This window comes from Suillus subalutaceus (assembly GCF_016647625.1).
Source record: "Suillus subalutaceus strain FC151 chromosome Unknown DFJ58scaffold_9, whole genome shotgun sequence".
NCBI lineage: Eukaryota > Fungi > Basidiomycota > Agaricomycetes > Boletales > Suillaceae > Suillus > Suillus subalutaceus.
The window spans coordinates 237,924-259,517 of NW_024540258.1; the positions used below are offsets into that span (position 1 = coordinate 237,924).

The window sequence follows — 21,594 nt, forward strand, 5'->3', positions numbered from 1 at the left end:
CTCGGCGTAACTATTGGGTCACACCTCATCGGGGTCACGCTCAGTTTGACTTGGGTGCACAGGCTGCAGCTATGTTATGACTCAAGGAGCTCTTGAGGGCTTATTAAAACTCGATTCTTCCAATTGACCTTCATTATACTAACAACCAACAAATTTCGCAGGATGACTGTCGCTTCAGGACTTCCCCAACTACTTGTCGTAGGTCTGGGTAACCTTCCATTTCCCCACACTCGCCATAGGTGAGTTCCCATTGCTACAATACAGTTGACAGCCGGCGTGAAAGACTGACATAAACCGCAGCATCGGGCACCTCATAATTGACGCATTAGCCGCAAGACTGCATATACATATGTCCACTGATAGGACGATGGGCGGCGTGACTGGACGTTCACAGGTCACACTAGGCGAAACTGCCGTATCTCTGACACTCCTGAAACCAAGTTAGTGATCCAACTGTTCTAATTTCTCAATGACTTTTGAACATTCGGCCAGAGCCCCTCATGAATATCACTGGTCCATCAGTAGCAGGAGCTCTCCGCAAGTCTGTGAAAGTCTCAGATGCAATGATCATTATCCACGATTCACTGTCCCATAAACCGAAGGCTTTGTCTCCAAAAATAGGTGGTTCTGCCAATGGGCACAATGGTGTCCGTAGTATCATATCTGCACTCGGAGGCGAAACCCTTTTTCATCGATTTCGCATTGGCATTGGTAGAGGTCCTGGTGATGCAGCGGAATATGTTCTGTCGAAACTTCCGGAGGAAGAGAAATTATATTGGAATGGCGATGGCATAGGCCTTGACCTCATTTGTAACGAACTCGAGCGCATAGCCCGCAAACAGCTTGGGAGCCAAGGCTTACCGTGACTTCCGTGGGTTTACATTTCAATGTTTTGTTAATTTGCTAATAAGTTCTGGCCTTAGACTCGGACAAGTATGTAGTATTTGCCACGATGCGTGGCAAACCGCATCTCGATCCTCGGGTGTGACGGCTTCATCTCGAGTTTATCTCCGTTCAACACCGACAGTCTCGACTTGAACGCGCCCTCGTAGCAGACTGATGCTTGTACTTTCAGGCTCATTCATATGTATATCACGTATTCTGCGCGGCGTGGCCATGGCGATGAATCTCATGCATTCAAAACTACATCACGGGTATACTTAAACCTCACCCACCAACTTACACGCGATTATGTCCGACAGTGTTCGGGTCATTAAATGAATGCATATAAAATTTTCGCAAGATCTACATAAGCGGTCGGTATTATATAGCGTGAGCTGACTTCCCCACAAGTTGATAACGCGAACCGAAGTACGGTTGTAATCATGGTTGGCTGGCTACTGGCATCTGCTGCTGCAGTGTGTATTGGCACGACATACGCTCAGCCATCGCCAGAAGTTCAAGCGCGTATCAGTGCTGCCATAGTAGCTACCCAGGTATCCAATTCCACGGATATCGACTATACTGCTTTCGTGAATCCTTTCATCGGAACTGGTAGATCGCTTTTTTTTCGGCCGCTTCGCCTGTTCTGACAGCTATTTCCCAGATTACACCAATTATGGGGATGTTTGGTAAGTTTCCCTCCTCGACGCGTCATGAACCGTTGAATGACGCGTGCTATGCAGCCCAGGCGCGTCAGTGCCCTTCGGAATGGTATGTCTGAATTCGAATATCACCGTGACAACAATACGCACACCTATTTCCAGGTCAAATTCACCACCGACTTCACGGGTTACGCACCAGCGGGTAAGAAGTTGTTCCGCAGGTCATGTACGCTTCGGGTACGATGCATGCTGAATTGTCCATAGGGTACAACTCGGATCCGTCCCAAAAAGCTCGCGGCATGAGCCCCCTGCATGACAGTGGCACGGGGTCATCACTCGGGACGTATGGTAACTTCGAGGTCATGCCCCTCCTTTGTCCTTCAGGATTCGACACGTGCACCACCACGCTGCAGGCGCGTGAGAGGTATAGGAAGAATGATAGCGATGGTATGATGTCGTGTGTCGTATGGAAGTCCCGGGAGCTGAAATAAACGCGACAGACGCGTACCCGGGCTACTTTTCGCTGACTCTAGATAATGATATCAAGATGGAAGCCACAACGACGCGTCGTGCTGGGCTAGAACGCTTCACGTTCCCAAGGGGCTCGAAACCGTACTTCGTGCTCGACCTAGCCAATGACTTGCCGGCGTCATTTGCGGGCGGAACCCTCGATATTGACCCAGAAAATGGTCGTATCACAATTGGCGGCCACTACGGCTCTAGGTAAGTATCGAATGTCCTTTTGGTCAGTGACGTTGTAAATCAGCTTAATTGTGCGTTAGCTTCGGTCCCGGCGCGTACCACTACCAAGCATTTGCTTGTTATGATCTCTTGAACAGCGGAACTCAAAAGCTGAGTGAATATGGTGTCTGGACCGGTGATACGTGAGCACTGCGCGCTGCTGGTATATTTGATCTAACAATACGTTCATCAGCTACGGCCTTGACGCAAAAGCACTCGGTCAGACACACCTCAATCTCTCTCAGAACTTGATAGGCGGTACACCCTACCAATCAGGTGCACTCTTCTCATATGAGGGTAACCCGGAGGAAGTGATTCTTCGCGTGGGTGTTTCATTCGTATCGACCGACCAGGCCTGCGCCAATGCCGAGGAGGAAATTGGCACAAAGTCTTTTGAAGAAATCCAGAAGGCGTCCAAGGCTCTTTGGCAGGAGAAGCTCAGCAAGATCGAGATTGATGTCGCAAACACACCCTCTAATGTGACAGAGATGCTGTATTCATCGCTGTACCGAGCGTCTTTGACTCCTGTAGGTGTAAAACATCGTAGCGACGTTGAGCTAACCGTGTTCCTGCAGAATAATGCTACTCTAGAAACTCAAGGCGCGTTTGCGAACACGACATCATTCTACTTTGACTCTCTTTACTGTAGCTGGGATACGGTGGGCAGCAATAATGTGATGTCATAACTTTACTCACCCACATGCGCAGTTCCGAACATTTTACCCCCTCATGACTCTTCACTCCCCAGTCGAATTCGCACAAATCGTGGACAATTATATCGACGGCTGGCGTAAACTCGGCTGGATGCCTGAATGCCGCGCAAACAACCTTCCCGGGTGGACGCAGGGAGGGTCTAGCGGTGACACCATTGTCGCACAGTTTGCGGTGAATTATCACAATGAAGCGAAAGCGCTAGGAATCGACCTCGACGAACTGTACGCCGCGCTCGTCACGGACGGGCAGGTGAATCCGCCCGAATGGAATACAATGGGCAGGCAGGTGAATGTGTACAAGTGCGTAACTTCGTTGGTGGCGTGTTAGGTATGAGCGCTAAATTATATTTGCAGGCAATTCTCCTACGTACCTTTTGCTGTTCTAGACACTGGGAGCACCGGTAGACAGACCAGGGAGGGAAGTAGAACTCTTGAGGTGAATTCTCCGTGATCAATGCTGGTGTTTCGATCTCAAGATCCGGTTATGGCCATTCTAGTACGCATTCCAGGACTTCGGTATTCGCCAGGTGGCACAAGTGCTTGGAAAAACAGACGATGTTGAATACTACACGAACCGATCATATGTGAGCGAACAGTGGCGTCCAAAGTTACTGATCGCAAACTTTACAGTGGTACCGCAATGTCTGGGATCCAACTGTGGAAAGTGATGGATACCAAGGTATGTTGTGTCAGTGTAGTCATAGGCATGTCGATCCTGACGTTGTCATCGCAGGATTCATGCAGAAGAGATTCTCCAATGGAACCTTCTATAACACCGACCCTGTGGACTGCTCGCCAAAGGACACCAGGAGCACTCAGGAGTGCTCGCTTCAGGAGGATAACCAGAGCGGGTTCTACGAATCATCAGTCGTGGGAGTATAGCTGGTGAGTGTTTCTGTTCTTGCGTAGAGACGTGTTGGATGCCTTACGAGGGACAATAAAAGGTATGCACCGCATGATACGGGATACTTGGTTGAGCTCATGGGAGGAAATACAACGTTCACGAATCGACTCGATCATTTCTTTGAGGTGGGTCCATCCTACGGCTCGTCCTAACTAACATTTACCTTAATGACATCTAGGCCGGATATTACCTGGCAGGGCAATGAACCTTCTTTCCAGGCTAGTCTTTGATATACAAGGTTGAAACGGTGCTGACCTGTGGAGCAGGCACCCATCGGATACCACTATGCAAACCAACCTTGGCGCTCTGTTGACCGTGTCCGCGATGTTGTCATAAACAACTTCAATACCGGTAAAATTCGAGAAGCTAGCTGATATGGAGTGATGCTGAATTAGATCCAGGCACTGCAGGTCTTCCTGGAAACGACGACCAGGCCGCAATGGCAACACTCCTCGGGTTCCATCTCTTAGGATTGTACCCAGGTATGTTCCTCATTCGTTCACCCACCCATGAAATTAACTCGGGCGCAGTTCCCTCAACGACGCGCTACCTTATTATCTCCCCCTTCACGCCAAAATATACCATTCACAACACCTACCTCAACACCAGCACTACGGTGACTGTTACCAACTACTCTTCTGCGTCTGTGGCGTACCCAATACCCAATGGTGTGCCCGCAGTACGTGAAAAACGTGACGATCAATGGAGTGCCTGCGAAAAGTAGATGCTATATTGATTTCTATGATACGTTTAGAGTGGGTGGGGAGATTGAAATAGTTGTCACGGAGGACAAAACGTATGATTGCGGTGGGCATGTACCAGAAAGTCTATCGATGGGGGGATTTGCTAGTGCACGGTAGAAGATTGATGATAACCAGTTCCCTGTTGCGAATAACATGCTTTCGATAGCAAATAGTAGTCAAGCTCAAGCCGACAGTCACAGATCGGATCGTCTGAACGAGTTATTTGTGCTTGTTTGCCCATATAGGTCCGTGCAATAATCGATGATATTGATGCCTCGACTCGCGATCTGATCTTTGCTCGATCACAAATTAAAGGGCTGCAAGGTCCACTCAGCTAATCGGGCTCGCCATCGTTCACGACGCATGTGACAGTATGGAACATGTTATCGCCATCGGTGTTGGACTCGCCCTACGCGCCGTCATCGACATCCTTACTGACAGTGATTATAGGCTTACTAGTGCGTCCCATTATAAGTAGCAGAATGTTAATATGGCTCATCTAATTGTTATTATTCAAGGTACACTCGTCGGGCTCTGGGAAGGTTTTGTGCTCTCGCATTTCCTCCATAAAAATCCGCGAAATCCCAATGACGCATATCTTGCCCTTGCTACTCGGTTCGTTATCGACTTTTTGCTCGTGAACTCGCCAGTCCGGTTTGCCCTCACTGGCGCATGGACACTCGTCGGGCTCCTCCTTGCTGACGTAGCGCCCAGCGTGTGGCGAGAGACAGGGCTGAGGTATGTATACAGGGCGCTAAGGAAAGATGTCAAAGCTATGAGGAGGTCCATGCCACGATGGAGGATTGAGAATGATATACAGGTCCCAAACATATCTATCTCAAATACTGTACCAGGTATTTTGTCTCGTCCATCATCCACTATTGTGTCGAGCACGCGCGCTGCCCCGCCGGCTTCTCCGGCCCAAATCCTGCAGAGGCGCTCAACATCAGGCTCGCCCTCTAGCCAAGGAACCCCTTCCGTGACGGATACTCTTACGCGTGAAGTTCTTCCAGGACCCTCCCCGGCCCTCATTCATATCGACGTCGACCCTGGCTTTCCTCCTTCTTTCAACCTAGAGCCGCCCTCTCACCTCCCGTCCCTCCTCTCTTCTAGTTCTGATTCTGATTCTTCAAGGCACGACCCTATACCAGTTCCAGATGACGACCGAGTACATACCGCCGTGCCGTCCCAAATGCAAGAACGGGATCAAGAACAGGAACAGGAACAGGGTCCAGACCTCAGCGTGCTCAACCTCACTCCACCTGTAGCCGTACTCGAAACAACAACCACATTCGAAATCATCTCCCCTACCCCCCGCGCGCTCGTCAAAATTCTCCCTCCCATTCCAGATTCTGAGATTGATCTCTCTATCCATGCACCGCCGGTTCCACTACCGGAATCACCTTCTACTTCCCGTGTAGGGAACCTATCATCCACCTGTAGCGCGAGCATATCGAGCCAAAACGCTCGCACGAGAGTCGGGGAAGTTGGTCCGGACCGAGGCCCTGATTTCGGGAGAGCACACACGCCATCCCATCAACGGGCGAGCTCGCCAGGGGTGTTGGGACAGACACAAAATCAGCCTACCTTCGGTAACCAGCCGAATTCGGCAGGACACCAGGCCAGCAGTAGATGGGAACATTCGATGCTCCGTCACCCTGAACACAATATCCTGTCCGATGGTGCTGCTGGAATCGGTGGGTTTGTCGCACGGGCAGGTGGGCAGATGCCTCAGCACTCTGGTACGCCTCAAGCCCACTCCGGCAATGACGGTGTGCGCACGAGCTCAGCGCTTGGGTCGAGCACGCCCCTCTCCGCGTCCAAAACGCCCGCTACTCTCCCAAATCCAGCGCCTGTTACTCTCCCAAACCCAGCGCCCCGCTACTCTCTCAAACCCAGCGCCCGCTTCGGCACCCCAGACCAAACCGCCAACGCCAGCGCCCCAGACCAAACAAACGACTTTCCAGTCGAACTTGACATCCGGCAATGCAGAGCTCCGTTCAACCACACCCGCACCCGCGCTTCCACCCAAGACCCCCACACCTGCACCTCCCTCCAGGACCCGCACACCAATACCCCCATCCAAGACTTCTACATCCAGACCAAGATCGAGGTGTACAAGCCCAGGTCTTACATCCACTTCCGTCCGCAATACCGATTACGACCCTGCGAATCCAATTCGTCCCATGCCAGGCCTCAAATCTCCATCTACCGAACCAGACCCAATCTTTCCAGGTGAAGGGGCGCGTGATGAATCTGCCATTGGGGAGTTTAATCTTTTAGATACCGGCGATGTTTATGACGATCCGCCACCGCCATTTAAAGAATTCGAGTCGCCTGTGAATCCACGTGCGGCGAATTTTGGTGCAGGCGTTGATGATAGGAAGGAGTCAGGCGAACAGGTCGCGGAGGGTTCGAGAAGTGAGGGTGCCAAGGGCGTTGCGAAAGAAAAAGGGCTAGAGGAGGTCGCCACAGGAGAAGGGGCAGTTATAAACCAAAATGTCGCGGATGATGTGGGTGGACAAGAGGCAGATGAGGGTACTAACGAGAACACTGAGACTTCTCAAAACGCTGGGGATCATAACCAAGACACGGGCAAGAATACCCCAGAACGAACTCGGGAAAAAGTGGAAAATGGCCCAGAGCAAGGCACAAATAAACAAGACGGGAAGGGTAATCAGGCAAGTATTCAAGGAGCGGGTAGAGGTAGCCAAGTCATAGGCGAGGATAGCAAATTTGCAAGCGGGGATGCCCACGAAGCAGGCGGGAATACTGAAGACGCAGGTACGTTCACCCACTGCCTACAGTCTTTGAACCAAGCTAAAGCTTCATCTCTAGACCCTTCGCTCAAACCAGAGCCAACACCTCTTACCCCAGAACAAAGCGAGGCTGAAGCCAACCGCGTTGCCTTCCTCCTTAAACAAGTGACCCGACTTGAGGCATCACGGACTAAACTCAAATCTTCCGATGTACAGGGTCTGTCCGAAATTCAGGCCCGTCTGGATCTCATCCAAGGGAGGATCACAAGAACCAATTTCGCTGGTACGTTTACTTTCCCTGACCTCGCTTTCTTCCTTCCCGTGCTCATGCTCACCCCCACAAAGACGCACCAAAAGATCCGTCACCCGCTCCCGAAGTCTCCGCCCCGCCCGGGAAACCTTCTGGTGTCATCGAAGAACTGGCGAATATGATCGTCAACCTGCTTATCGACCGGGAGGACGCTGGTCTGATTGAAGTGAACGTGTCTTTTCCTTCGAAGAGCAGGCAAAAAACTTTGGGTGGGCCGTTGAGGGAGTATGTTGCCGAGTGAGTGTATTCGCTTTACTTCTTTTCCTTTTGTAACTGCTCGTGACGCTGATGCTGATGCTGCAGCAACAAATTCTCCCTCCGTTCTGATCCTACCGATGGGCATTTTGTGTTTGTGATAACCGTGTAAAGGAGATTGTACGACATACGATACCCCCGACAACGATACCCGCCCTCTTCGGTGAAGTTACTTGAATCTTGATGCACTCTCAATGATAGCGATGGCGATGACGGCAAAGTAATTATATTTGTTGTATAACGCATGTAATACGGTACTCTATCTAAGTTATTATGATAAGCATCATTGATTTACTATCGGTTGATGCTGTTGGCATTGGATCAAAGTTTTAAAATAAATCTGTGGTCTATTGGATCACCTTATGAGCAATCTATTAAATACGTTAGGCTATGTGCACTTGCCGTTTTGATTGCACCTCTCATCCTCCAGTACTCCAGCTTGAATAAATTTCTTTCAAACGTGAATCCCCTTGCTAGCGAGGTCTGAAAGTACCCATGAGAGTTCCTCTGCAGTTATAAATAGTTGCAACATCTAGTGGTCCATTTATTCTAATTTCCACGTCATTGGTCTAGTATAGGTGTTACGGGGGTTGTCGGTAATGCCAGGAAAGGTCTGTCTATCAGAGCTTTCAGCTGCCCACTTGCTGTATGCCCGCATATGCAACAAGAACGCGGAGTTCCTCACTAATTGATCGATGCTATTTCTGGAGGACCTGCCAATAAAGCTGCGTCAGGACGAGATTCGTGAAGCTCGCACAGGAACTGACCTCAATCATTGGCAGAAGAGAAAGCTTCCTCATATTCCGATCCATGCCAAAGGCCGCCAGATCGGCGTGAGACTGCCAGACCTGTTGCGTCTACCACTTCGTGTTCCGCTCCCAGCCAAAGCTCCCCAGAGCGGCGAGAGGGCGTCGGACCTCCTGTGTCTACTTCTTCGTGTTCCAACCCCTCCCAAAGCTCCCCAGAGCGGCGAGAGGGTGCTAGACCTCTTAGGTCTACTTCTTCGTGCTCCAATCGTTCCAAAAGCTCCCCGGAGCGGCGGAAGGGTACTGCAGGAATGGTAACACCGAAGATAGAGGATGCGAGAGCGAGAGCAACCGTGAAGCGAGATAAGGTCAACATACTACTAGTGAGATTGGATCAAACAGACGTGTTTACCAACTAGATGATGTTGCGACACACACAGACACTATGAGAATCAGAATGCGTGGAGTCCTCATCCAATTTATAGGACATGTTGTTGCCCTTGAACATGCACTGCGTTAGCATGAAGTGCGAACAACACCGGGCTGATGCGACAGTAGCAGAGTGCAAACTAGTTTCATCATCAAGCAGTGATTACTCCTTGACGACTCCGCGAACCGTATCACTCAAATTCGAGGAACGCTCGGTGTCAGCGTCTCCAACATTCTGAATCGTCTCAATTCCGGGGGGATGAATAGGCCGTACATTCGGAGAGGTCCTACCAAGTGCAGAAACTATGTTGGTTTCCTGACACAACAGCTTTTGGCGTCGCAAAGGGAGGTGCAGGCTCACGTCCGAGTACGATTCATGATAACCCACCGCCGCGCGAGAGGGTTTAGATATACTGAGTAAAAGCATCTAGTGTTTAGTTTATTATGAGCGCGCGACCGGTGCTGATGCCTGAGAGTTAGTGGTAGTCATTGTAACGATCACGAGCTGAAAAATCAAAAGGGGAACCGCACTTGCCTCTGATTCGAGACTGCAATAAAATTTCTCCCAAATGCGCGCAGCCCGCTCTTGGAGCAGCCGTTTTTAGTATCAGTGATCAGATAGATACAACTTCGCTCTCGTCTAGGGGAAATTAAGAGCCGACCCTCTCACTGTAGGATAATGTTTATTGAATCTATATCAAGCAAGACAATGAGCCGTTAGCCATACTCGTAACCGCTCCCTGCATATACGATTGTATTATTTTCACTACTTACCTGTGCGAGCGGGTTCGAGATTGCTACCTTGGTTGAAAGTCTTTTGCAATGAAGCGTAATAATTTCGGTTGTCATCCTTGCTTCAGGAAGTTGCCCATTCGGACTCTGTACATGTCATGTCCGATTATCGCGTCGTTTGAGCCCCGCAGCCTGCCGGGATTGTGGAGTTTTGACCTGTCGTTGCCATCAGGACATAGTCACAACCAATTCATTGGAAACACCTATATCACATCCGGTGTGCAGTGTGCACTGTGTTCCATGGCCTCCGGCCCAAGCAAGAACTGAGACCACGTAAGTATGAGTTACAAATTCCAATTTCCAAAACGTGGCGCATTGGGGTTCGACCGAGCTCACCATTAACACCTTCCCAGCGGAATATGGCACAATTCCTGCCTGACTACATGCCCTCTCACAAAATCACGGTGCTTAGTAGCAGGCTTTATTTTCGCCATCGATAGCAAAATTGATAGGGGCATCTTCTCAGATGACGTTAGTAAGCCGGCCGGGAGAACCCGTTACTCAGACACGCTCGAAGTTCCGAACTTTTAACTTGGTCATTGGATCAAAGACAGTTGTTTCTAGAGTGACTGTACATCTGGGACTTGGATCAAATGGGTCATTACTCGCGGGGAAACCAACTACACCTTTACTCACCAAACCTTTTCGTCCGCAAGCCTAGACAGCCAACAAGCCGCAGTGGCTGGCGGCCCGCCAGTTGTGCCATCTGAATGGGGACATTGAAGTACTCCTGAAGCTTTTAAGTACTGTCGCTCACCACCTTCCGTCATGCGCCTTTAAAAAAAACATTTGACAGCTTGTTCTTGAAACACGATTGCCAGGATTAACGCGACAAAATAATACGTAGTTGCGGACTGACACAATTAATGTTTCCTCAATGCACATACTCAGACTCACGAACGAGATAATGTCGGCGCTTCAAAGTGGTAAGAAGTGTAATTTTCGAACCTTCAACTCTTCAGCCCTCCCCAGTCTCAAGTCCCGAGCTGCTGACGCTGACGCAGACAACTCACTCTTGGTCGCTTGGAAATGTTGTACAGAACTGAGAATGGCAAGTAGTTGAAGTTCACTAGACGAAAATCCTCCCATTTAATATCCTTTCCGAAGCCAGCCTGCTGCGAGAACCTTCTAACACTGCTTTTCAACTGCTGCGATGCCGTTCATGAATAATATGGTTTTTCGATCGTTGTCTATTGCGCAAGGGCACATGAAACTCTCGATCCACTATCCAGTTGCTATGCCGCTTGCCTTAAGAATCGGTGATCTTCTCGTGAATGGCGCTTTGAAATAGCAATCCTAAGACGTACGTAGGTGCAGGTTCCTCAACACGTTGAATAGCCGCTATGATTTTTTAGTAAGCACTAGTCAAACGATCATTCATATAGACTAACACAGCTTTGAAGCCATTCCCTTCGTCTTCCAAAAAGAAACAGCGGGCGTCGATTCAGGTTCATTTGCCCTGTTATTGCCTGCTGTAGTAAGCAGAAATGGTAGCTCAAGAACAAGTCGAGCGTTTTTATCTACCTCGACTAGGTGATACTTCCTGATGAACGCCTGTTTGCCAAAGAGCACCAACGAGGGGCGTCATTCGAGCCTTTGCCGTATGCCGACCATCAGCGCGGACTGCGGGTGATCAATTCAGGCCGCTGCGTTACGAGCTATGACCTCTTACCTTTACTTGGGATTATTTCGTCGTTGACGGTTGTTGTCCACAGTCTTTACATCCTGAATGTCGGCAGCGGGAACTATCACAGGGATCAGATAATAGCTGCGAGCGACATCTGAAGATCCACACCAGCCATTCCCTGGGGCAACTTCTTTATACAGGTTATCAACATTCAGCTGAGCTGGAACATAATTCGTACCTGTGTCTTTAACAATGACGCGGGCGGCGCACGAAATGTGGAGTACGTATAAAACGTAAATGAAGGACAGAATGTTGGGGCACATTGTGAAACTGTTGCGAGAAGTGAGCCTCACGTGTTTGATGGAATACGCGTGGACAAGCTGAATTTATAGCAGAAATGCATGCCTCATGGATGTGGGGCCTTCGTAGCCTTGCAGAAGCGATCGTAGGTCTCCTCCAAGAGGCCTACAGAATCAGCCCCGGCCTTACCCACATTATCTACGCTTCGGTGCTGAAGCGAGCTGCCAGAGCACAGCGCACAGTGTATGGGAAGCTCAGCTGCTTCGAGAGGTGTGAGAGTAGCTTCTCAGGCTACCGCAGTACCATAATCGCTGGGATGTTCAGAACACGCCGTGTTATCGACACAACAAGCAAGCGAATAATCACAGGCTGATAGGTCTTCTGCACTAAAAAGAGGCTTTCGATAGGTCTTCCTTTTTCCGCGTTAAGGTCATCACACACTCAGCATCTGGAGCTGAAGTTACTACCTCTGATATTTGGCGGTTAGCTGATGAATGACCCGACAATTGAAGACACTGAAAATCAAGATGACTGCGGAGTCCGGAACGGCATATGCGAATTATTTGTACCATGTCATGAAGCTTGACGCACACCGCGGATGGTTGGTGTTCCGGAGTCCGAAGTGTTTGATTGACCATGTGCAATGAATCACATCCCTAGTAGCGCCCGCAAATTATACAGAATATAATCAGAAGTGATTATTCGCACAACATAAAAAAACTATGTACAAAAGAATACATTACTTGTACCGTGTATCTGTGAGTGACCATAAATCAGAGCATAAGGAACAGAGACAGCGTTGTCCAGCAGTGTTTGTTTCCAGGTGATGAAATCGAGTGCGCAGTATAGGTAAGATATCAATATCGTGGCGTGATTGGTGGGGTAGAGTACTTGCATGGTTGAATAATCGTCGTAGGTCGTGATAGGATCCACATATACAAAATATGCGTGGGGGTCGTTGCGAATACGACACACACTGGTGGTGAAAGCGCCGTGGGCATGGCGTTCAATGGGCGTGTAACACGCGAACATTTAAAACGTGATATTCAGAATAAATGGCGTCCCCGGGTCATTCCGGACCTTGAACTTGTTCCTACAAGGTGAGGCATTAGTGCGAAGCCACATAGAAAAGAAGAAATAAAATAAAATAAAACCCATCTGCTCAAAGTGGGTGGAACGACGGGATAAAAAAACTCACTCTTTCACCCAATCTACAACAGCGTTCTTCAAATCACCTGTCTTTCCGTTTCCCCTCTTCTGCTTGTTGATATATCCAACGACCGCCAATGGCTCCGCGTGAGGCGTCTCTAAGAGCAGATCTACAATGGCGGTATGCACAAGGTCAACGGCTGACGGGCCATCGATGCCTGAAAGGGTGAGTTGGTGTGGGGTTTCAAATTCGGTGGAGGGGTCTGTGTATGGGAAGAGAAGGGGGAAGATTCAGCATCGTGGCCATAGCCAAAATAATTCAAATCAAAGAAGCACCTTCATAAACCCTCCTCTCAACTCTCCCTCTGACCATCTCAAGCCTCTCCCTAAGCCCATCCAGCCTCTCCGCACTCAAGGGACTTGGACTTCCCCGCCCTATCCCACTCTCCGCTTTCGCGATAAGCATCTCCAGCTGCTTCAGCTCCCGCATCAAGAATTCCCCGCGCAGCGACTCGCGCTCGGTCTGCTCTTGAGTAAGAAGAGTCGGCTCGATAGGCGTCGCTACCTCCTTGAAGGGCGGTGGCGGCGAGTTGGGGCTACTGTCGGGGAAGTCAGATCCTTGCACCCCACGGACGTGCCCGTGCTTCGTTATGTCCGTGTCTATCTCCGTCGTACGCTGCACAGAAACAGCCGCGTCTTGCGTTGGACCATCTGAGGTGGGAAGGGGGTCTGATGCAGAGCCTGCGGGGTTTTGAGAGTCAGGACCTGGTGTTTGAGCACGGGCAGAGGTCTGCTGTTGGTCTTGGGGAGTAATTTCAGGTGGACCGGGTGTGGTGCTCTGGGAGGCTGCCTGCGTGGCATTCTTGGCCCCTCTCTTCTTCCTTTCTGGCTTGCCTGATTTTTCTGGTTTCGGAGCGGTGGTAAGAGCAGGATTTTGATTGCTGGCAGAGTCGTCTGCATTGGAGATGGGGTTCGGGAGGGGATTGTCGGCGGCGGTGTCGATGTTGGCGCCTGGAATACTATCAGTGTTTGATGGTTGAGTCCATTCCACGAGAGGTTGGGGATCGGCAATCATAGACCTCGTGGTTGAAGCGTCAGGTGGGGCGGGTGTCTGAGAGGGGTTCCCGGGTGGGTTTTGAGACGGTACATTGGATTGTCCTAGTGCAGACAGAGGTTGAGACGCAATGCCTGACTGGATGGCAAACGCATTCCCGGTACATTCCACTGCAAATCCACCCACAAAATCATCGGGTGCAGTCACCTCGGTCAAAAGTCCGCCTACGAAAGCCGCTCTTCCAGTACCCGACAAAGATTCCGACATACCGCCGAAGATGGGCTCAGTTCTTGCGCTTTTCCCTACCGCTGAACCCACCACCGATTCATCGTCATTATCAGCATGCCTGAGCATTGAAGGTCCAGGGCCTGAGCTCATGCGGCGATGTCCCGTCACTGCGCTAGGCTGGTGCTGTGCTTGTCCGATAGTTGGACGCTCCCACTCAGTCGTGCTTACCTGATGCTGAGTAGCATCAATTCCAACGTCCAACCTGGCCTTGTCGCTGCGCGCGCGATTCAATATACTCTTTGCGCCAAATAGGGAGAGGACGCTGCCTATGACGGATGCGGGCCGTGATTCCGGCAGTGGCACTTGGTGAGCGGCGATTGTAGGGAGGGAGCTAATATGCATGCGAGGTGTTGGGGAGACAACTTCGACGTTCGCGGTGATGGTTTGGCATTCAAATGTAGGTGGAGGAATGTCGAGTGCACTTAGCTCTGGGTCCTGCCCTTTTTCTGGCGAATGTGAAGACACACTAACGTGCACCCAGCTGTCATTATGGGTAGTTATAGAGTCGCGTCTCGAAGGCCCAGCATCGGAGAGGTGTGAAATATGTTGGAAGTGCAGGTCGACGGGTGGAAGACAGGCGGGATCGACCGTAGTTGATATGAATGCTGGGGATGGACCCGGAATGACTTCGCGTACGCGACTAAGCTCAGAGTTCGTCTCGGAAAGGGCAGGGCGGCCAGGGTACGTCCCAGGTGGCATGCGTCTTTTGTGTATTTGTTGGGAGGGCGAAGCGGGAGGTGCAGCGCGGGTACTCGAAACAACAGATGATGGTGGAGCACGTCGAAACAAGCTTCGCACGGGATATTTGATGGAAATTTTCGGTACTCGCAAGTCATTCTTGACCTTCCATCGCGGTATGGCCTTCCTTATAGCTCTCACCTCCCTCCTTAGTGCCTTATAGACACTCTTCAGACCTGTATCGCGCCATATTCCAGGAGCGACGTCTGCAAGGAGGAGCCCAACCGGTGTCCATGCGCATGTGAGGGCAAAGCGAGAAAGTGAGTGTGATAAGTAGATGTCGATTGCCATGCGCGTAGCAAGGGCGAGGTATGGGTCTTTTGACCTCGATCGAGAACGGGTATGCTTTGAGAGGAAGTGCGAGAGCACGACGCCTTCCCAGAGTCCGATGAGTATGCCTTGCAACGAAATTAATGAGATATACTTGGAAAAAAAATCAAAGACTGCTCGAAACAAACCTATGAGTTTGTGATCTTTGCCTGTAGCAACGTCGAGAACGACGCGCAGAGCAATGCCTGCTCCAATTGAAAGTATGTTTTCCATGTCTTTTGTGAATGCATAAAGTACTGCGTTAAGCTCAATGTTATTATTCCTGTTGTGCGTTCGGCAAATCCCGTACACCAATTGCGCTCACTTCATGCACCGTGACATTGCACATCCTCAGCCCATCTCAATCAGATATTCCAGTTTGCCACTTCAGCGCTCAGCTTTAAAAGGTACTGGAAATTCTAATCATAAAAATCAATGAAGAAATGAGACTGAGGCGAGACAGTGCCAAAGTCATGTGATAGCCAAATGACTGAGCAATCGTACTACTAGATGATCTAGCATCTCCAAGCTCTCCTGGAGGTGCACATACAGGCGGCGGCCCTCTACTAATCAGGTTGCAGCCCGTGTCCTTTACCCAAGACAGGACAATCCTTTGCTGAGTCCGTGGAAGGAGGAATTCACTGTAGTTATCATCTGGTCATTCCATTCCTCTGCCTTCATTGAAGCTTATATATATTTTACAGGATTCACCATTCAAGGATACGTCAGAAAATCAGCCACCACTTGAAAATATCTTGCCTGGTCCTCCTCCTCCAGGAATGGCATGTGACGCTGCGAGAACTGCACCCACTTCACATGCGGGATTCTGTGGAAGAAAGGACTGACGCAGACGTCCTGCGCTTCATCCATGACACCGTTAGTGAGGAGAGTAGGAGTTGTGATTGTGTGAATCTGATCTAAACACGACCATGACTTCAGCGTGCCCGTAATGGTGAACTCTGACGGTCCAATCCTGGCAACAATGATCAGTACATGTCAAAAAGGTACGTTAAGACACCACCTACATCGTATGATACACAGTGGGATTTTGCATCATGGCTGCAAAGGATGTCTCCATCACCTTTGGCCAGGGGGTTTTGCAAATGTGCTTTTCATAGAAGATCCCCATCATTTGTTGATATTCGGGGCTATCTGTTGTCCCTTCTTTCTCGTGCTTCTCAATAGTCTCCCTCACATCCGCTGGCAGCGCGTTCAGCAGCTGGCCAGTGCTTTTTTCCCATAATGCCATGGATGGGGCTCCGCTGGTGAGGATGAGGTGTTTGAGACCCACAGGGTGTCTGTGGCTGGCATAGTGCGCCCCTAACATCGCTCCCCAGGAGTGACCCAGAAGAGCAAAGCCATTCTGCACACCGAGGTGGACAAGAAGGTTGTCCAGTTCATCCATGAACAGATCGACTGTCCAAAACTCTTTGGGCTTCTCGGCCACACCTTCAAAAATGGACTTGCCGATGCCGATCTGGTCGTAAAAGATGACGGGGATGTTACATTTGTCGTGAATTTCAGCGAGAGGTGTCATATAGTCATGCGAGATGCCAGGACCGCCGTGCAGCACGACGAGAGGGCGTGTACCCGAAGCGAGATTCCCGACGATTTTGTACCAAGTCTGGTACGTGTCATCACCGATTTTGAAATCTACTTTGCCTGTAACTTCAGTCATTGGAAGTTTAATGTATGGATGCGTTTGGAGAGCGAGCTAGCAACCACTAGGACGCAACCCTTTATAAACGAGAAGGGTGTTCCAACGTTTCAACGTTCAACGGACCATTCCGGCTGTTTGTCCATCGCTCGAAATGAAATGGCGGTGTTTAGGAGGTTGATCATAATATCGGTCGTACTAGCGCTGTACATGTGCATGATTCTTTGAGGAATTTAATGATGTAGCAACACTTGATTTCGCAATTGGTCTTGGAAATTATATTTATCCCAAACTCCAAACACGCGAATGCGGCGATCAGTAAGGAAGAGAAATTTGAGGCTTCGGACTAGGCCGTGACTCGAAATGTTCTATAGAGGTCGTGACGGTCGGTATGGAGCTTGGATGAAATGGGCACTCAAATACATATGTAGTACCAGCCAGTCAAAATCGACCATCATTCCCTGGTGATTCGAGTAGGTTCCGCTACCTTTTCAACCTGCGTCTTCCCAATAATTAAATTTGAACTTTCCATGATGGTCCATTGCTTTGCACTGATACTGATATGGTGAGGGTAAGATATCTGGTATCTGAACTATAACCTCATGCACTACTTCAAACGTTCAGAGCCTCAGTAATACACATCATAGTGAACACTATGCCGTTTTCAAAGAACTTTCACCGCTCACACTGGGTTAGTAGTCATCTCGTATTTATGACGAATCCTATCAGTCTTAGTAGTAGTATACTGTTTTTTTGTCGAGGAAAGTTGCTTCACCACATGTCATGTACTACAAGATGATCGTCTCGTCTGTTGTTCCAATATTCTTTGCATTAACTTTGAACTTTCCCGGCTTTAAAAGCATTTATCTCCTCCCGATGCTACTAGAGGTTCAAATTCATCAGCCAAGTCCTACGCCATCACCGGGACCTACTCACAGGATACACCATCTACGTTGTCACCGAGATCGGTACATTCCGAGATAGGGACTGCTGCTGTGAATTGCGCGAAGGCCACAGACAAGAGTATGACGTAGAAGCTGATGTTGAACACGCTCATGGTATTGAATGATGCTGTCCGTTAAGGCTCGCGGGTTAAGATGCGTTGGTTTATGCCAGATGGAGATTGGTGCTTTGACCCTTTTAAACATCAGCTCCTCGAGGGGGGTGCGTTGATTTACAATTCGGGAATGGTTTTTCCGAGATGTAGTACCAAGTCGCACGATATACGGTACTAAGAAAATCCCTTGTCCCTTGGTTCACACATACTTAATTGCGCGAACCTTTTAAAATCACCTTACCTTCGATAGATTGCATGTGGATGCCGGAAATGATAACAGTGGCCAAGTTGCCACATGAGTGAGTGAGGCGGAATCTAAAAGCACCGTGACTTCGCGATATACCGTATTTCTGCCGGCGGTTTGGATACCATCAGCAATGATTCACCGATTGGGCCAGCATCATAATGTGATGATTATGTGGCCATGCGACCATATTGTGGTCCATATGAAGAAGGAGCGACTGTCTTCCTTCTATCAAGATATGACAACTAGCCTCACCCAGGAGTTCAAGACCCTGCCTCGGTAATTCATTCTCCGACGTTCGGACTGGGCGCAAATTATACGTGACCTGCTGATTGAAACTGAAACAAAAGAACCAGTTTGACTGTGATGGGTTCGTAATCGTGTATCTCTAGCTTACCCGCAGCAGAGTAAAGTATTTTAGGGCTATGGTAAACTCGCTGCTTGTGCTAATCATATATCAGCAGGGTTTCTGGGCTTGCTTGCTTCAATAATCAAGAACTTGCGTTAGTACCTGCAGGCAATTAATATCCATGATGTCTCGCGGGGAACTGGTGGTTGGATGGATGTTCGGGATGCTTAGTATACTTGTCACCGTGTGGCACGTTCGCGTCCGACTGCAACCGGCACAGCATCGCGAGTACCTTCCATACGTGTTGAAGCAAAAACATGATGGACTGACCTCGGCATTTCAGAATCTATAGAATACACCTACGCTGGCGATGATTACCCATGGGAATTTCCTGTCGACCTCACGCATGAAGCCGTCGCGATGACTCTTCATGAAAGTGTGCATTTTGCTCTGAACGCATCTGACACAGAATCTCAACTGGAATGGAAAAGCCTCCCAAGTTGGCCGAAAATTATTGGTCGCACCCATCTAGGACCAGAGCACCGAGTTTTCGTGGTGGTCTTCGGTCATCAGCTCCACTGTTTATGGATGCTGCAGCAAGCTCTCCTCGACTACAACCGTGATCAACCCAAGGTTACATATCATCACACACATCACTGTCTCAATTATCTTCGGCAGACTCTTATGTGTGACCCTGCACATACGCTGGAGATGGGAGACTTTCTGAGCGTCGATTACGAGAAGGACAGAATCGGGGACACATTAGTATGCAGAGACTGGGGCAAGGCAAATTCTGTACTTGAAGAGTACCACGAGAAGTGGTTGCAGTGGAGGGCGCATTGGGACTAAATTGACACACTACTTCATATGCTTCAATCTGTTTTCGCTGAGCGCAACTATGTATTATTTTACTAAGTGATTCGATAGCCGCACTAGGTTTTAAATGTGTTCACTTTCAAATTCAAGCCTGTTTAATACAACGAAATCGTTCAGTCTTTAGTGCTGCCTCATATTACCGAGTTGCGCAATCAAAGTTTCTCGAGTTCAGTCGAAGAAAAAGTACCACAAATTGCCTCCTGTAAATTACTCATGTGTCTTCCCAAAATGTTAATTGTCGCAATTCATTCAAGGTAGGATGGTCCCTGGAGCCTATCCCTCGCTGTACCCGTGGAAGGAGGAAGTCACTGTGGTAATATGGTCATTCCATTCCCGCGCATTCAATCTTAGTTATATTTTACAGGATTCAAGGATATGTCGGAAATTCAGCTACCACTTAAAAGTATCTTGCCTGGTCCTCCTGCAAGAATGGCATATGACGGCTGCGAGAGCTGCGCCCACTTCGCATGGGGAATCTGTGGAAGAAAGGACTGACGCAGACATGCCATGATTTCAGCGTGCCCGTAATGGTGAACTCTGACGGACCAACCATGGTAAACAATATTTAGCACATGTCAGAAAGGTACGTCGAGACATCCATCACCTACATCGTGTGATACACGGTGGGATTTCGCAACATGGCTGCAGAAGATGTCTCCAACTCTTTTGGCTAGAGGGTCTTGCAAACGCGCTTTTCATAGAAGATCCCCATCATTTGTTGATATTCAGGACTAGCCGTTGTCCCCTCTTTCTCGTGCTTCTCGATAGTCTCCCTCACATCCGCTGGCATCGCGTCCAGTAGCTGGCCAGTGCTTTTCCCCCACAATGCCATGGACGGGGCTCTCCATGAACAGATCGACTGTCCAAAACTCTCTGGGCTTCTCCGCCACACCTTCAAAAATGGACTTGCCGATGCCGATCTGGTCGTAAAAGATGACGGGGATGTTGCATTTGTTATGAATTTCAGCGAGAGGTGTCATATACTCATGCGAGATGCCAGGGCCGCCGTGCAGCACGACGAGAGGGTGTGCACCCGAAGCGAGATCCCCGACGATTTTGTACCAAGTCTGGTACGTGTCGTCACCGACTTTGCAAAAAAGTCCGGCGGAGAACAGCGGTAAAACTGGTCGCTGACAGACGGCCCTTGCACCGATAATGCAGTATCAACTTTACCATCTGGCCGCCCAGTCACAAGGTTTGCTCATCTCTCCTGCAACTCGATGCACCCTTTCAGCGAGACATGCTAACCACTCGCTAGAACACCATTAACCGAGCTTGGAACGTTCTGTCTTGTCCCTGTCGCGAATTTTCCATGACATATCCTACAACCAAGGACGGCTGGTCAGTCGCGAGTCAACTAGTAGCATGAGGGGGAACTCACCGGCAGGTATGCCTTCCCATCATTGATAACGCCCTGTTTGAACTTTACTGGCAAAAGTCATCTAAGTAGCTGAGATCTCATTTTGTATGGAACCCGCATCTCGGCCCGGCTCTGAGATGCGGGGTCGATACGAAATGGGTGTCCAGTGTACACTGGTACTGTACGTGCCAACAAGGAGTGATAAGATTAGCACGTACCTAGGTAATTTGAACGTCCGGCAGCATGGTGGGGATTATGAACGACTTGATTGTTAGCACGATGCCATACATGCCGATGACGGCATCACGCTGGATGAAATCAACCACTTCAAACTCAACGTCAGTCGTAAACGAGCGATTCTCGTAAAAGGCAGTGAAGACATCAACAAATCGTTGACCAAGCAGTGAATGACCGAGAGAACGGCTGACTTCAGGAGATACGAGGGCATGGGGAACATTAGGATCAAACCAGACGCATACAAGAATAAGACCAACGAAGCCGACATGACGATAAGGGAAACGACAATGGGTGCCAAATAGCGAAGAACAAATGGGAGAGAAGATCTGGCCGGACCAATTGTAACGACAGAAGCTGGAGAGAAGTTGATTGATTGAGGTAGCTACGAATGTGCCACGTCTGGCTGTGTCTGT

At 49.5% G+C, this 21,594-nt stretch overlaps 11 protein-coding genes across 11 annotated transcripts; 6 read left to right on the forward strand and 5 right to left on the reverse strand.

Annotated features, from left to right (window-relative positions):
• Window positions 1-56: 56 nt before the first annotated feature.
• Window positions 57-1,255, forward strand: DFJ58DRAFT_494021 (peptidyl-tRNA hydrolase). Its single transcript, XM_041380668.1, has 4 exons — window positions 57-239; window positions 301-440; window positions 493-871; window positions 924-1,255. Exons 1-3 carry the CDS (start codon window positions 163-165, stop codon window positions 864-866), a joined length of 591 nt encoding a protein of 196 aa, XP_041249151.1. The 5' UTR covers window positions 57-162; the 3' UTR covers window positions 867-871; window positions 924-1,255.
• A 70-nt stretch (window positions 1,256-1,325) lies between these two features.
• DFJ58DRAFT_892617 (glycoside hydrolase family 92 protein) lies at window positions 1,326-4,832 on the forward strand (the record flags this gene model as incomplete). The annotated part of the gene is made up of 19 exons (XM_041394786.1): window positions 1,326-1,494; window positions 1,547-1,571; window positions 1,626-1,653; window positions 1,707-1,746; window positions 1,809-1,991; window positions 2,045-2,267; window positions 2,327-2,428; window positions 2,479-2,812; window positions 2,861-2,944; window positions 2,994-3,298; window positions 3,353-3,434; window positions 3,496-3,582; window positions 3,629-3,677; window positions 3,732-3,849; window positions 3,943-4,027; window positions 4,169-4,253; window positions 4,313-4,384; window positions 4,433-4,570; window positions 4,611-4,832. The coding sequence occupies 19 exons, from the start codon at window positions 1,326-1,328 to the stop codon at window positions 4,760-4,762; spliced, it is 2,361 nt and encodes a 786-aa protein (XP_041249152.1). The 3' UTR covers window positions 4,763-4,832.
• A 186-nt stretch (window positions 4,833-5,018) lies between these two features.
• DFJ58DRAFT_630239 (uncharacterized protein) lies at window positions 5,019-5,333 on the forward strand (the record flags this gene model as incomplete). The annotated part of the gene is made up of 2 exons (XM_041381191.1): window positions 5,019-5,103; window positions 5,164-5,333. Coding segments are annotated over 2 exons (255 nt in total), but the record flags the coding sequence as incomplete, so codon positions are not given.
• Window positions 5,334-6,211: 878 nt separating this feature from the next.
• On the forward strand, window positions 6,212-8,295 carry DFJ58DRAFT_494075 (uncharacterized protein). The gene is made up of 4 exons (XM_041380669.1): window positions 6,212-7,429; window positions 7,484-7,687; window positions 7,750-7,951; window positions 8,018-8,295. The coding sequence occupies exons 1-4, from the start codon at window positions 6,325-6,327 to the stop codon at window positions 8,079-8,081; spliced, it is 1,575 nt and encodes a 524-aa protein (XP_041249154.1). The 5' UTR covers window positions 6,212-6,324; the 3' UTR covers window positions 8,082-8,295.
• Window positions 8,296-8,737: 442 nt separating this feature from the next.
• Window positions 8,738-9,091, reverse strand: DFJ58DRAFT_722700 (uncharacterized protein; the record flags this gene model as incomplete). Its single annotated transcript, XM_041384918.1, has 1 exon — window positions 8,738-9,091. The coding sequence occupies one exon, from the start codon at window positions 9,089-9,091 to the stop codon at window positions 8,738-8,740; it is 354 nt and encodes a 117-aa protein (XP_041249155.1).
• Window positions 9,092-10,568: 1,477 nt separating this feature from the next.
• DFJ58DRAFT_837243 (uncharacterized protein) lies at window positions 10,569-11,886 on the reverse strand (the record flags this gene model as incomplete). The annotated part of the gene is made up of 6 exons (XM_041392359.1): window positions 10,569-10,642; window positions 10,834-10,852; window positions 10,950-11,064; window positions 11,244-11,277; window positions 11,328-11,490; window positions 11,659-11,886. The coding sequence occupies 6 exons, from the start codon at window positions 11,884-11,886 to the stop codon at window positions 10,569-10,571; spliced, it is 633 nt and encodes a 210-aa protein (XP_041249156.1).
• Window positions 11,887-14,681: 2,795 nt separating this feature from the next.
• On the forward strand, window positions 14,682-15,668 carry DFJ58DRAFT_763149 (uncharacterized protein). The gene is made up of 2 exons (XM_041388589.1): window positions 14,682-15,490; window positions 15,551-15,668. The coding sequence occupies exon 1, from the start codon at window positions 14,695-14,697 to the stop codon at window positions 15,253-15,255; it is 561 nt and encodes a 186-aa protein (XP_041249157.1). The 5' UTR covers window positions 14,682-14,694; the 3' UTR covers window positions 15,256-15,490; window positions 15,551-15,668.
• On the reverse strand, window positions 15,312-15,635 carry DFJ58DRAFT_628307 (uncharacterized protein; the record flags this gene model as incomplete). Its single annotated transcript, XM_041381155.1, has 2 exons — window positions 15,312-15,490; window positions 15,551-15,635. Coding segments are annotated over 2 exons (264 nt in total), but the record flags the coding sequence as incomplete, so codon positions are not given.
• A 50-nt stretch (window positions 15,669-15,718) lies between the features above and the next one.
• On the reverse strand, window positions 15,719-17,137 carry DFJ58DRAFT_494177 (proline-specific peptidase). The gene is made up of 2 exons (XM_041380670.1): window positions 16,427-17,137; window positions 15,719-16,374 (listed from the first exon to the last, which is right to left on the reverse strand). The coding sequence occupies exons 1-2, from the start codon at window positions 17,077-17,079 to the stop codon at window positions 16,116-16,118; spliced, it is 912 nt and encodes a 303-aa protein (XP_041249159.1). The 5' UTR covers window positions 17,080-17,137; the 3' UTR covers window positions 15,719-16,115.
• Window positions 17,138-18,498: 1,361 nt separating this feature from the next.
• DFJ58DRAFT_494192 (uncharacterized protein) lies at window positions 18,499-19,714 on the forward strand. Its single transcript, XM_041380671.1, has 2 exons — window positions 18,499-18,992; window positions 19,052-19,714. Exons 1-2 carry the CDS (start codon window positions 18,890-18,892, stop codon window positions 19,555-19,557), a joined length of 609 nt encoding a protein of 202 aa, XP_041249160.1. The 5' UTR covers window positions 18,499-18,889; the 3' UTR covers window positions 19,558-19,714.
• Window positions 19,715-20,315: 601 nt separating this feature from the next.
• DFJ58DRAFT_892631 (uncharacterized protein) lies at window positions 20,316-20,988 on the reverse strand (the record flags this gene model as incomplete). Its single annotated transcript, XM_041394787.1, has 3 exons — window positions 20,316-20,671; window positions 20,833-20,906; window positions 20,966-20,988. The coding sequence occupies 3 exons, from the start codon at window positions 20,986-20,988 to the stop codon at window positions 20,316-20,318; spliced, it is 453 nt and encodes a 150-aa protein (XP_041249161.1).
• Between the last annotated feature and the right edge of the window lie 606 nt (window positions 20,989-21,594).

What these genes read in the sequence shown, in the direction of transcription:
- DFJ58DRAFT_494021 (XM_041380668.1), top strand. Translation starts at nt 163, where the DNA reads ATGACTGTCGCTTCAGGACTTCCCCAACTACTTGTCGTAGGTCTGGGT. An exon ending in TTTCCCCACACTCGCCATAG is followed by an intron (nt 240 to 300) that starts GTGAGTTCCCAT and finishes CATAAACCGCAG; the next exon opens with CATCGGGCACCTCATAATTG. An exon ending in TCTGACACTCCTGAAACCAA is followed by an intron (nt 441 to 492) that starts GTTAGTGATCCA and finishes ACATTCGGCCAG; the next exon opens with AGCCCCTCATGAATATCACT.
- DFJ58DRAFT_494075 (XM_041380669.1), top strand. Translation starts at nt 6,325, where the DNA reads ATGGTGCTGCTGGAATCGGTGGGTTTGTCGCACGGGCAGGTGGGCAGA. An exon ending in CGGGAATACTGAAGACGCAG is followed by an intron (nt 7,430 to 7,483) that starts GTACGTTCACCC and finishes CTTCATCTCTAG; the next exon opens with ACCCTTCGCTCAAACCAGAG. An exon ending in CACAAGAACCAATTTCGCTG is followed by an intron (nt 7,688 to 7,749) that starts GTACGTTTACTT and finishes ACCCCCACAAAG; the next exon opens with ACGCACCAAAAGATCCGTCA.
- DFJ58DRAFT_763149 (XM_041388589.1), top strand. Translation starts at nt 14,695, where the DNA reads ATGCGAGGTGTTGGGGAGACAACTTCGACGTTCGCGGTGATGGTTTGG.
- DFJ58DRAFT_494177 (XM_041380670.1), bottom strand. Translation starts at nt 17,079, where the DNA reads ATGACTGAAGTTACAGGCAAAGTAGATTTCAAAATCGGTGATGACACG. An exon ending in CCCACTGTGTATCATACGAT is followed by an intron (nt 16,375 to 16,426) that starts GTAGGTGGTGTC and finishes CATTGTTGCCAG; the next exon opens with GATTGGACCGTCAGAGTTCA.
- DFJ58DRAFT_494192 (XM_041380671.1), top strand. Translation starts at nt 18,890, where the DNA reads ATGATGTCTCGCGGGGAACTGGTGGTTGGATGGATGTTCGGGATGCTT. An exon ending in ACTGCAACCGGCACAGCATC is followed by an intron (nt 18,993 to 19,051) that starts GCGAGTACCTTC and finishes TCGGCATTTCAG; the next exon opens with AATCTATAGAATACACCTAC.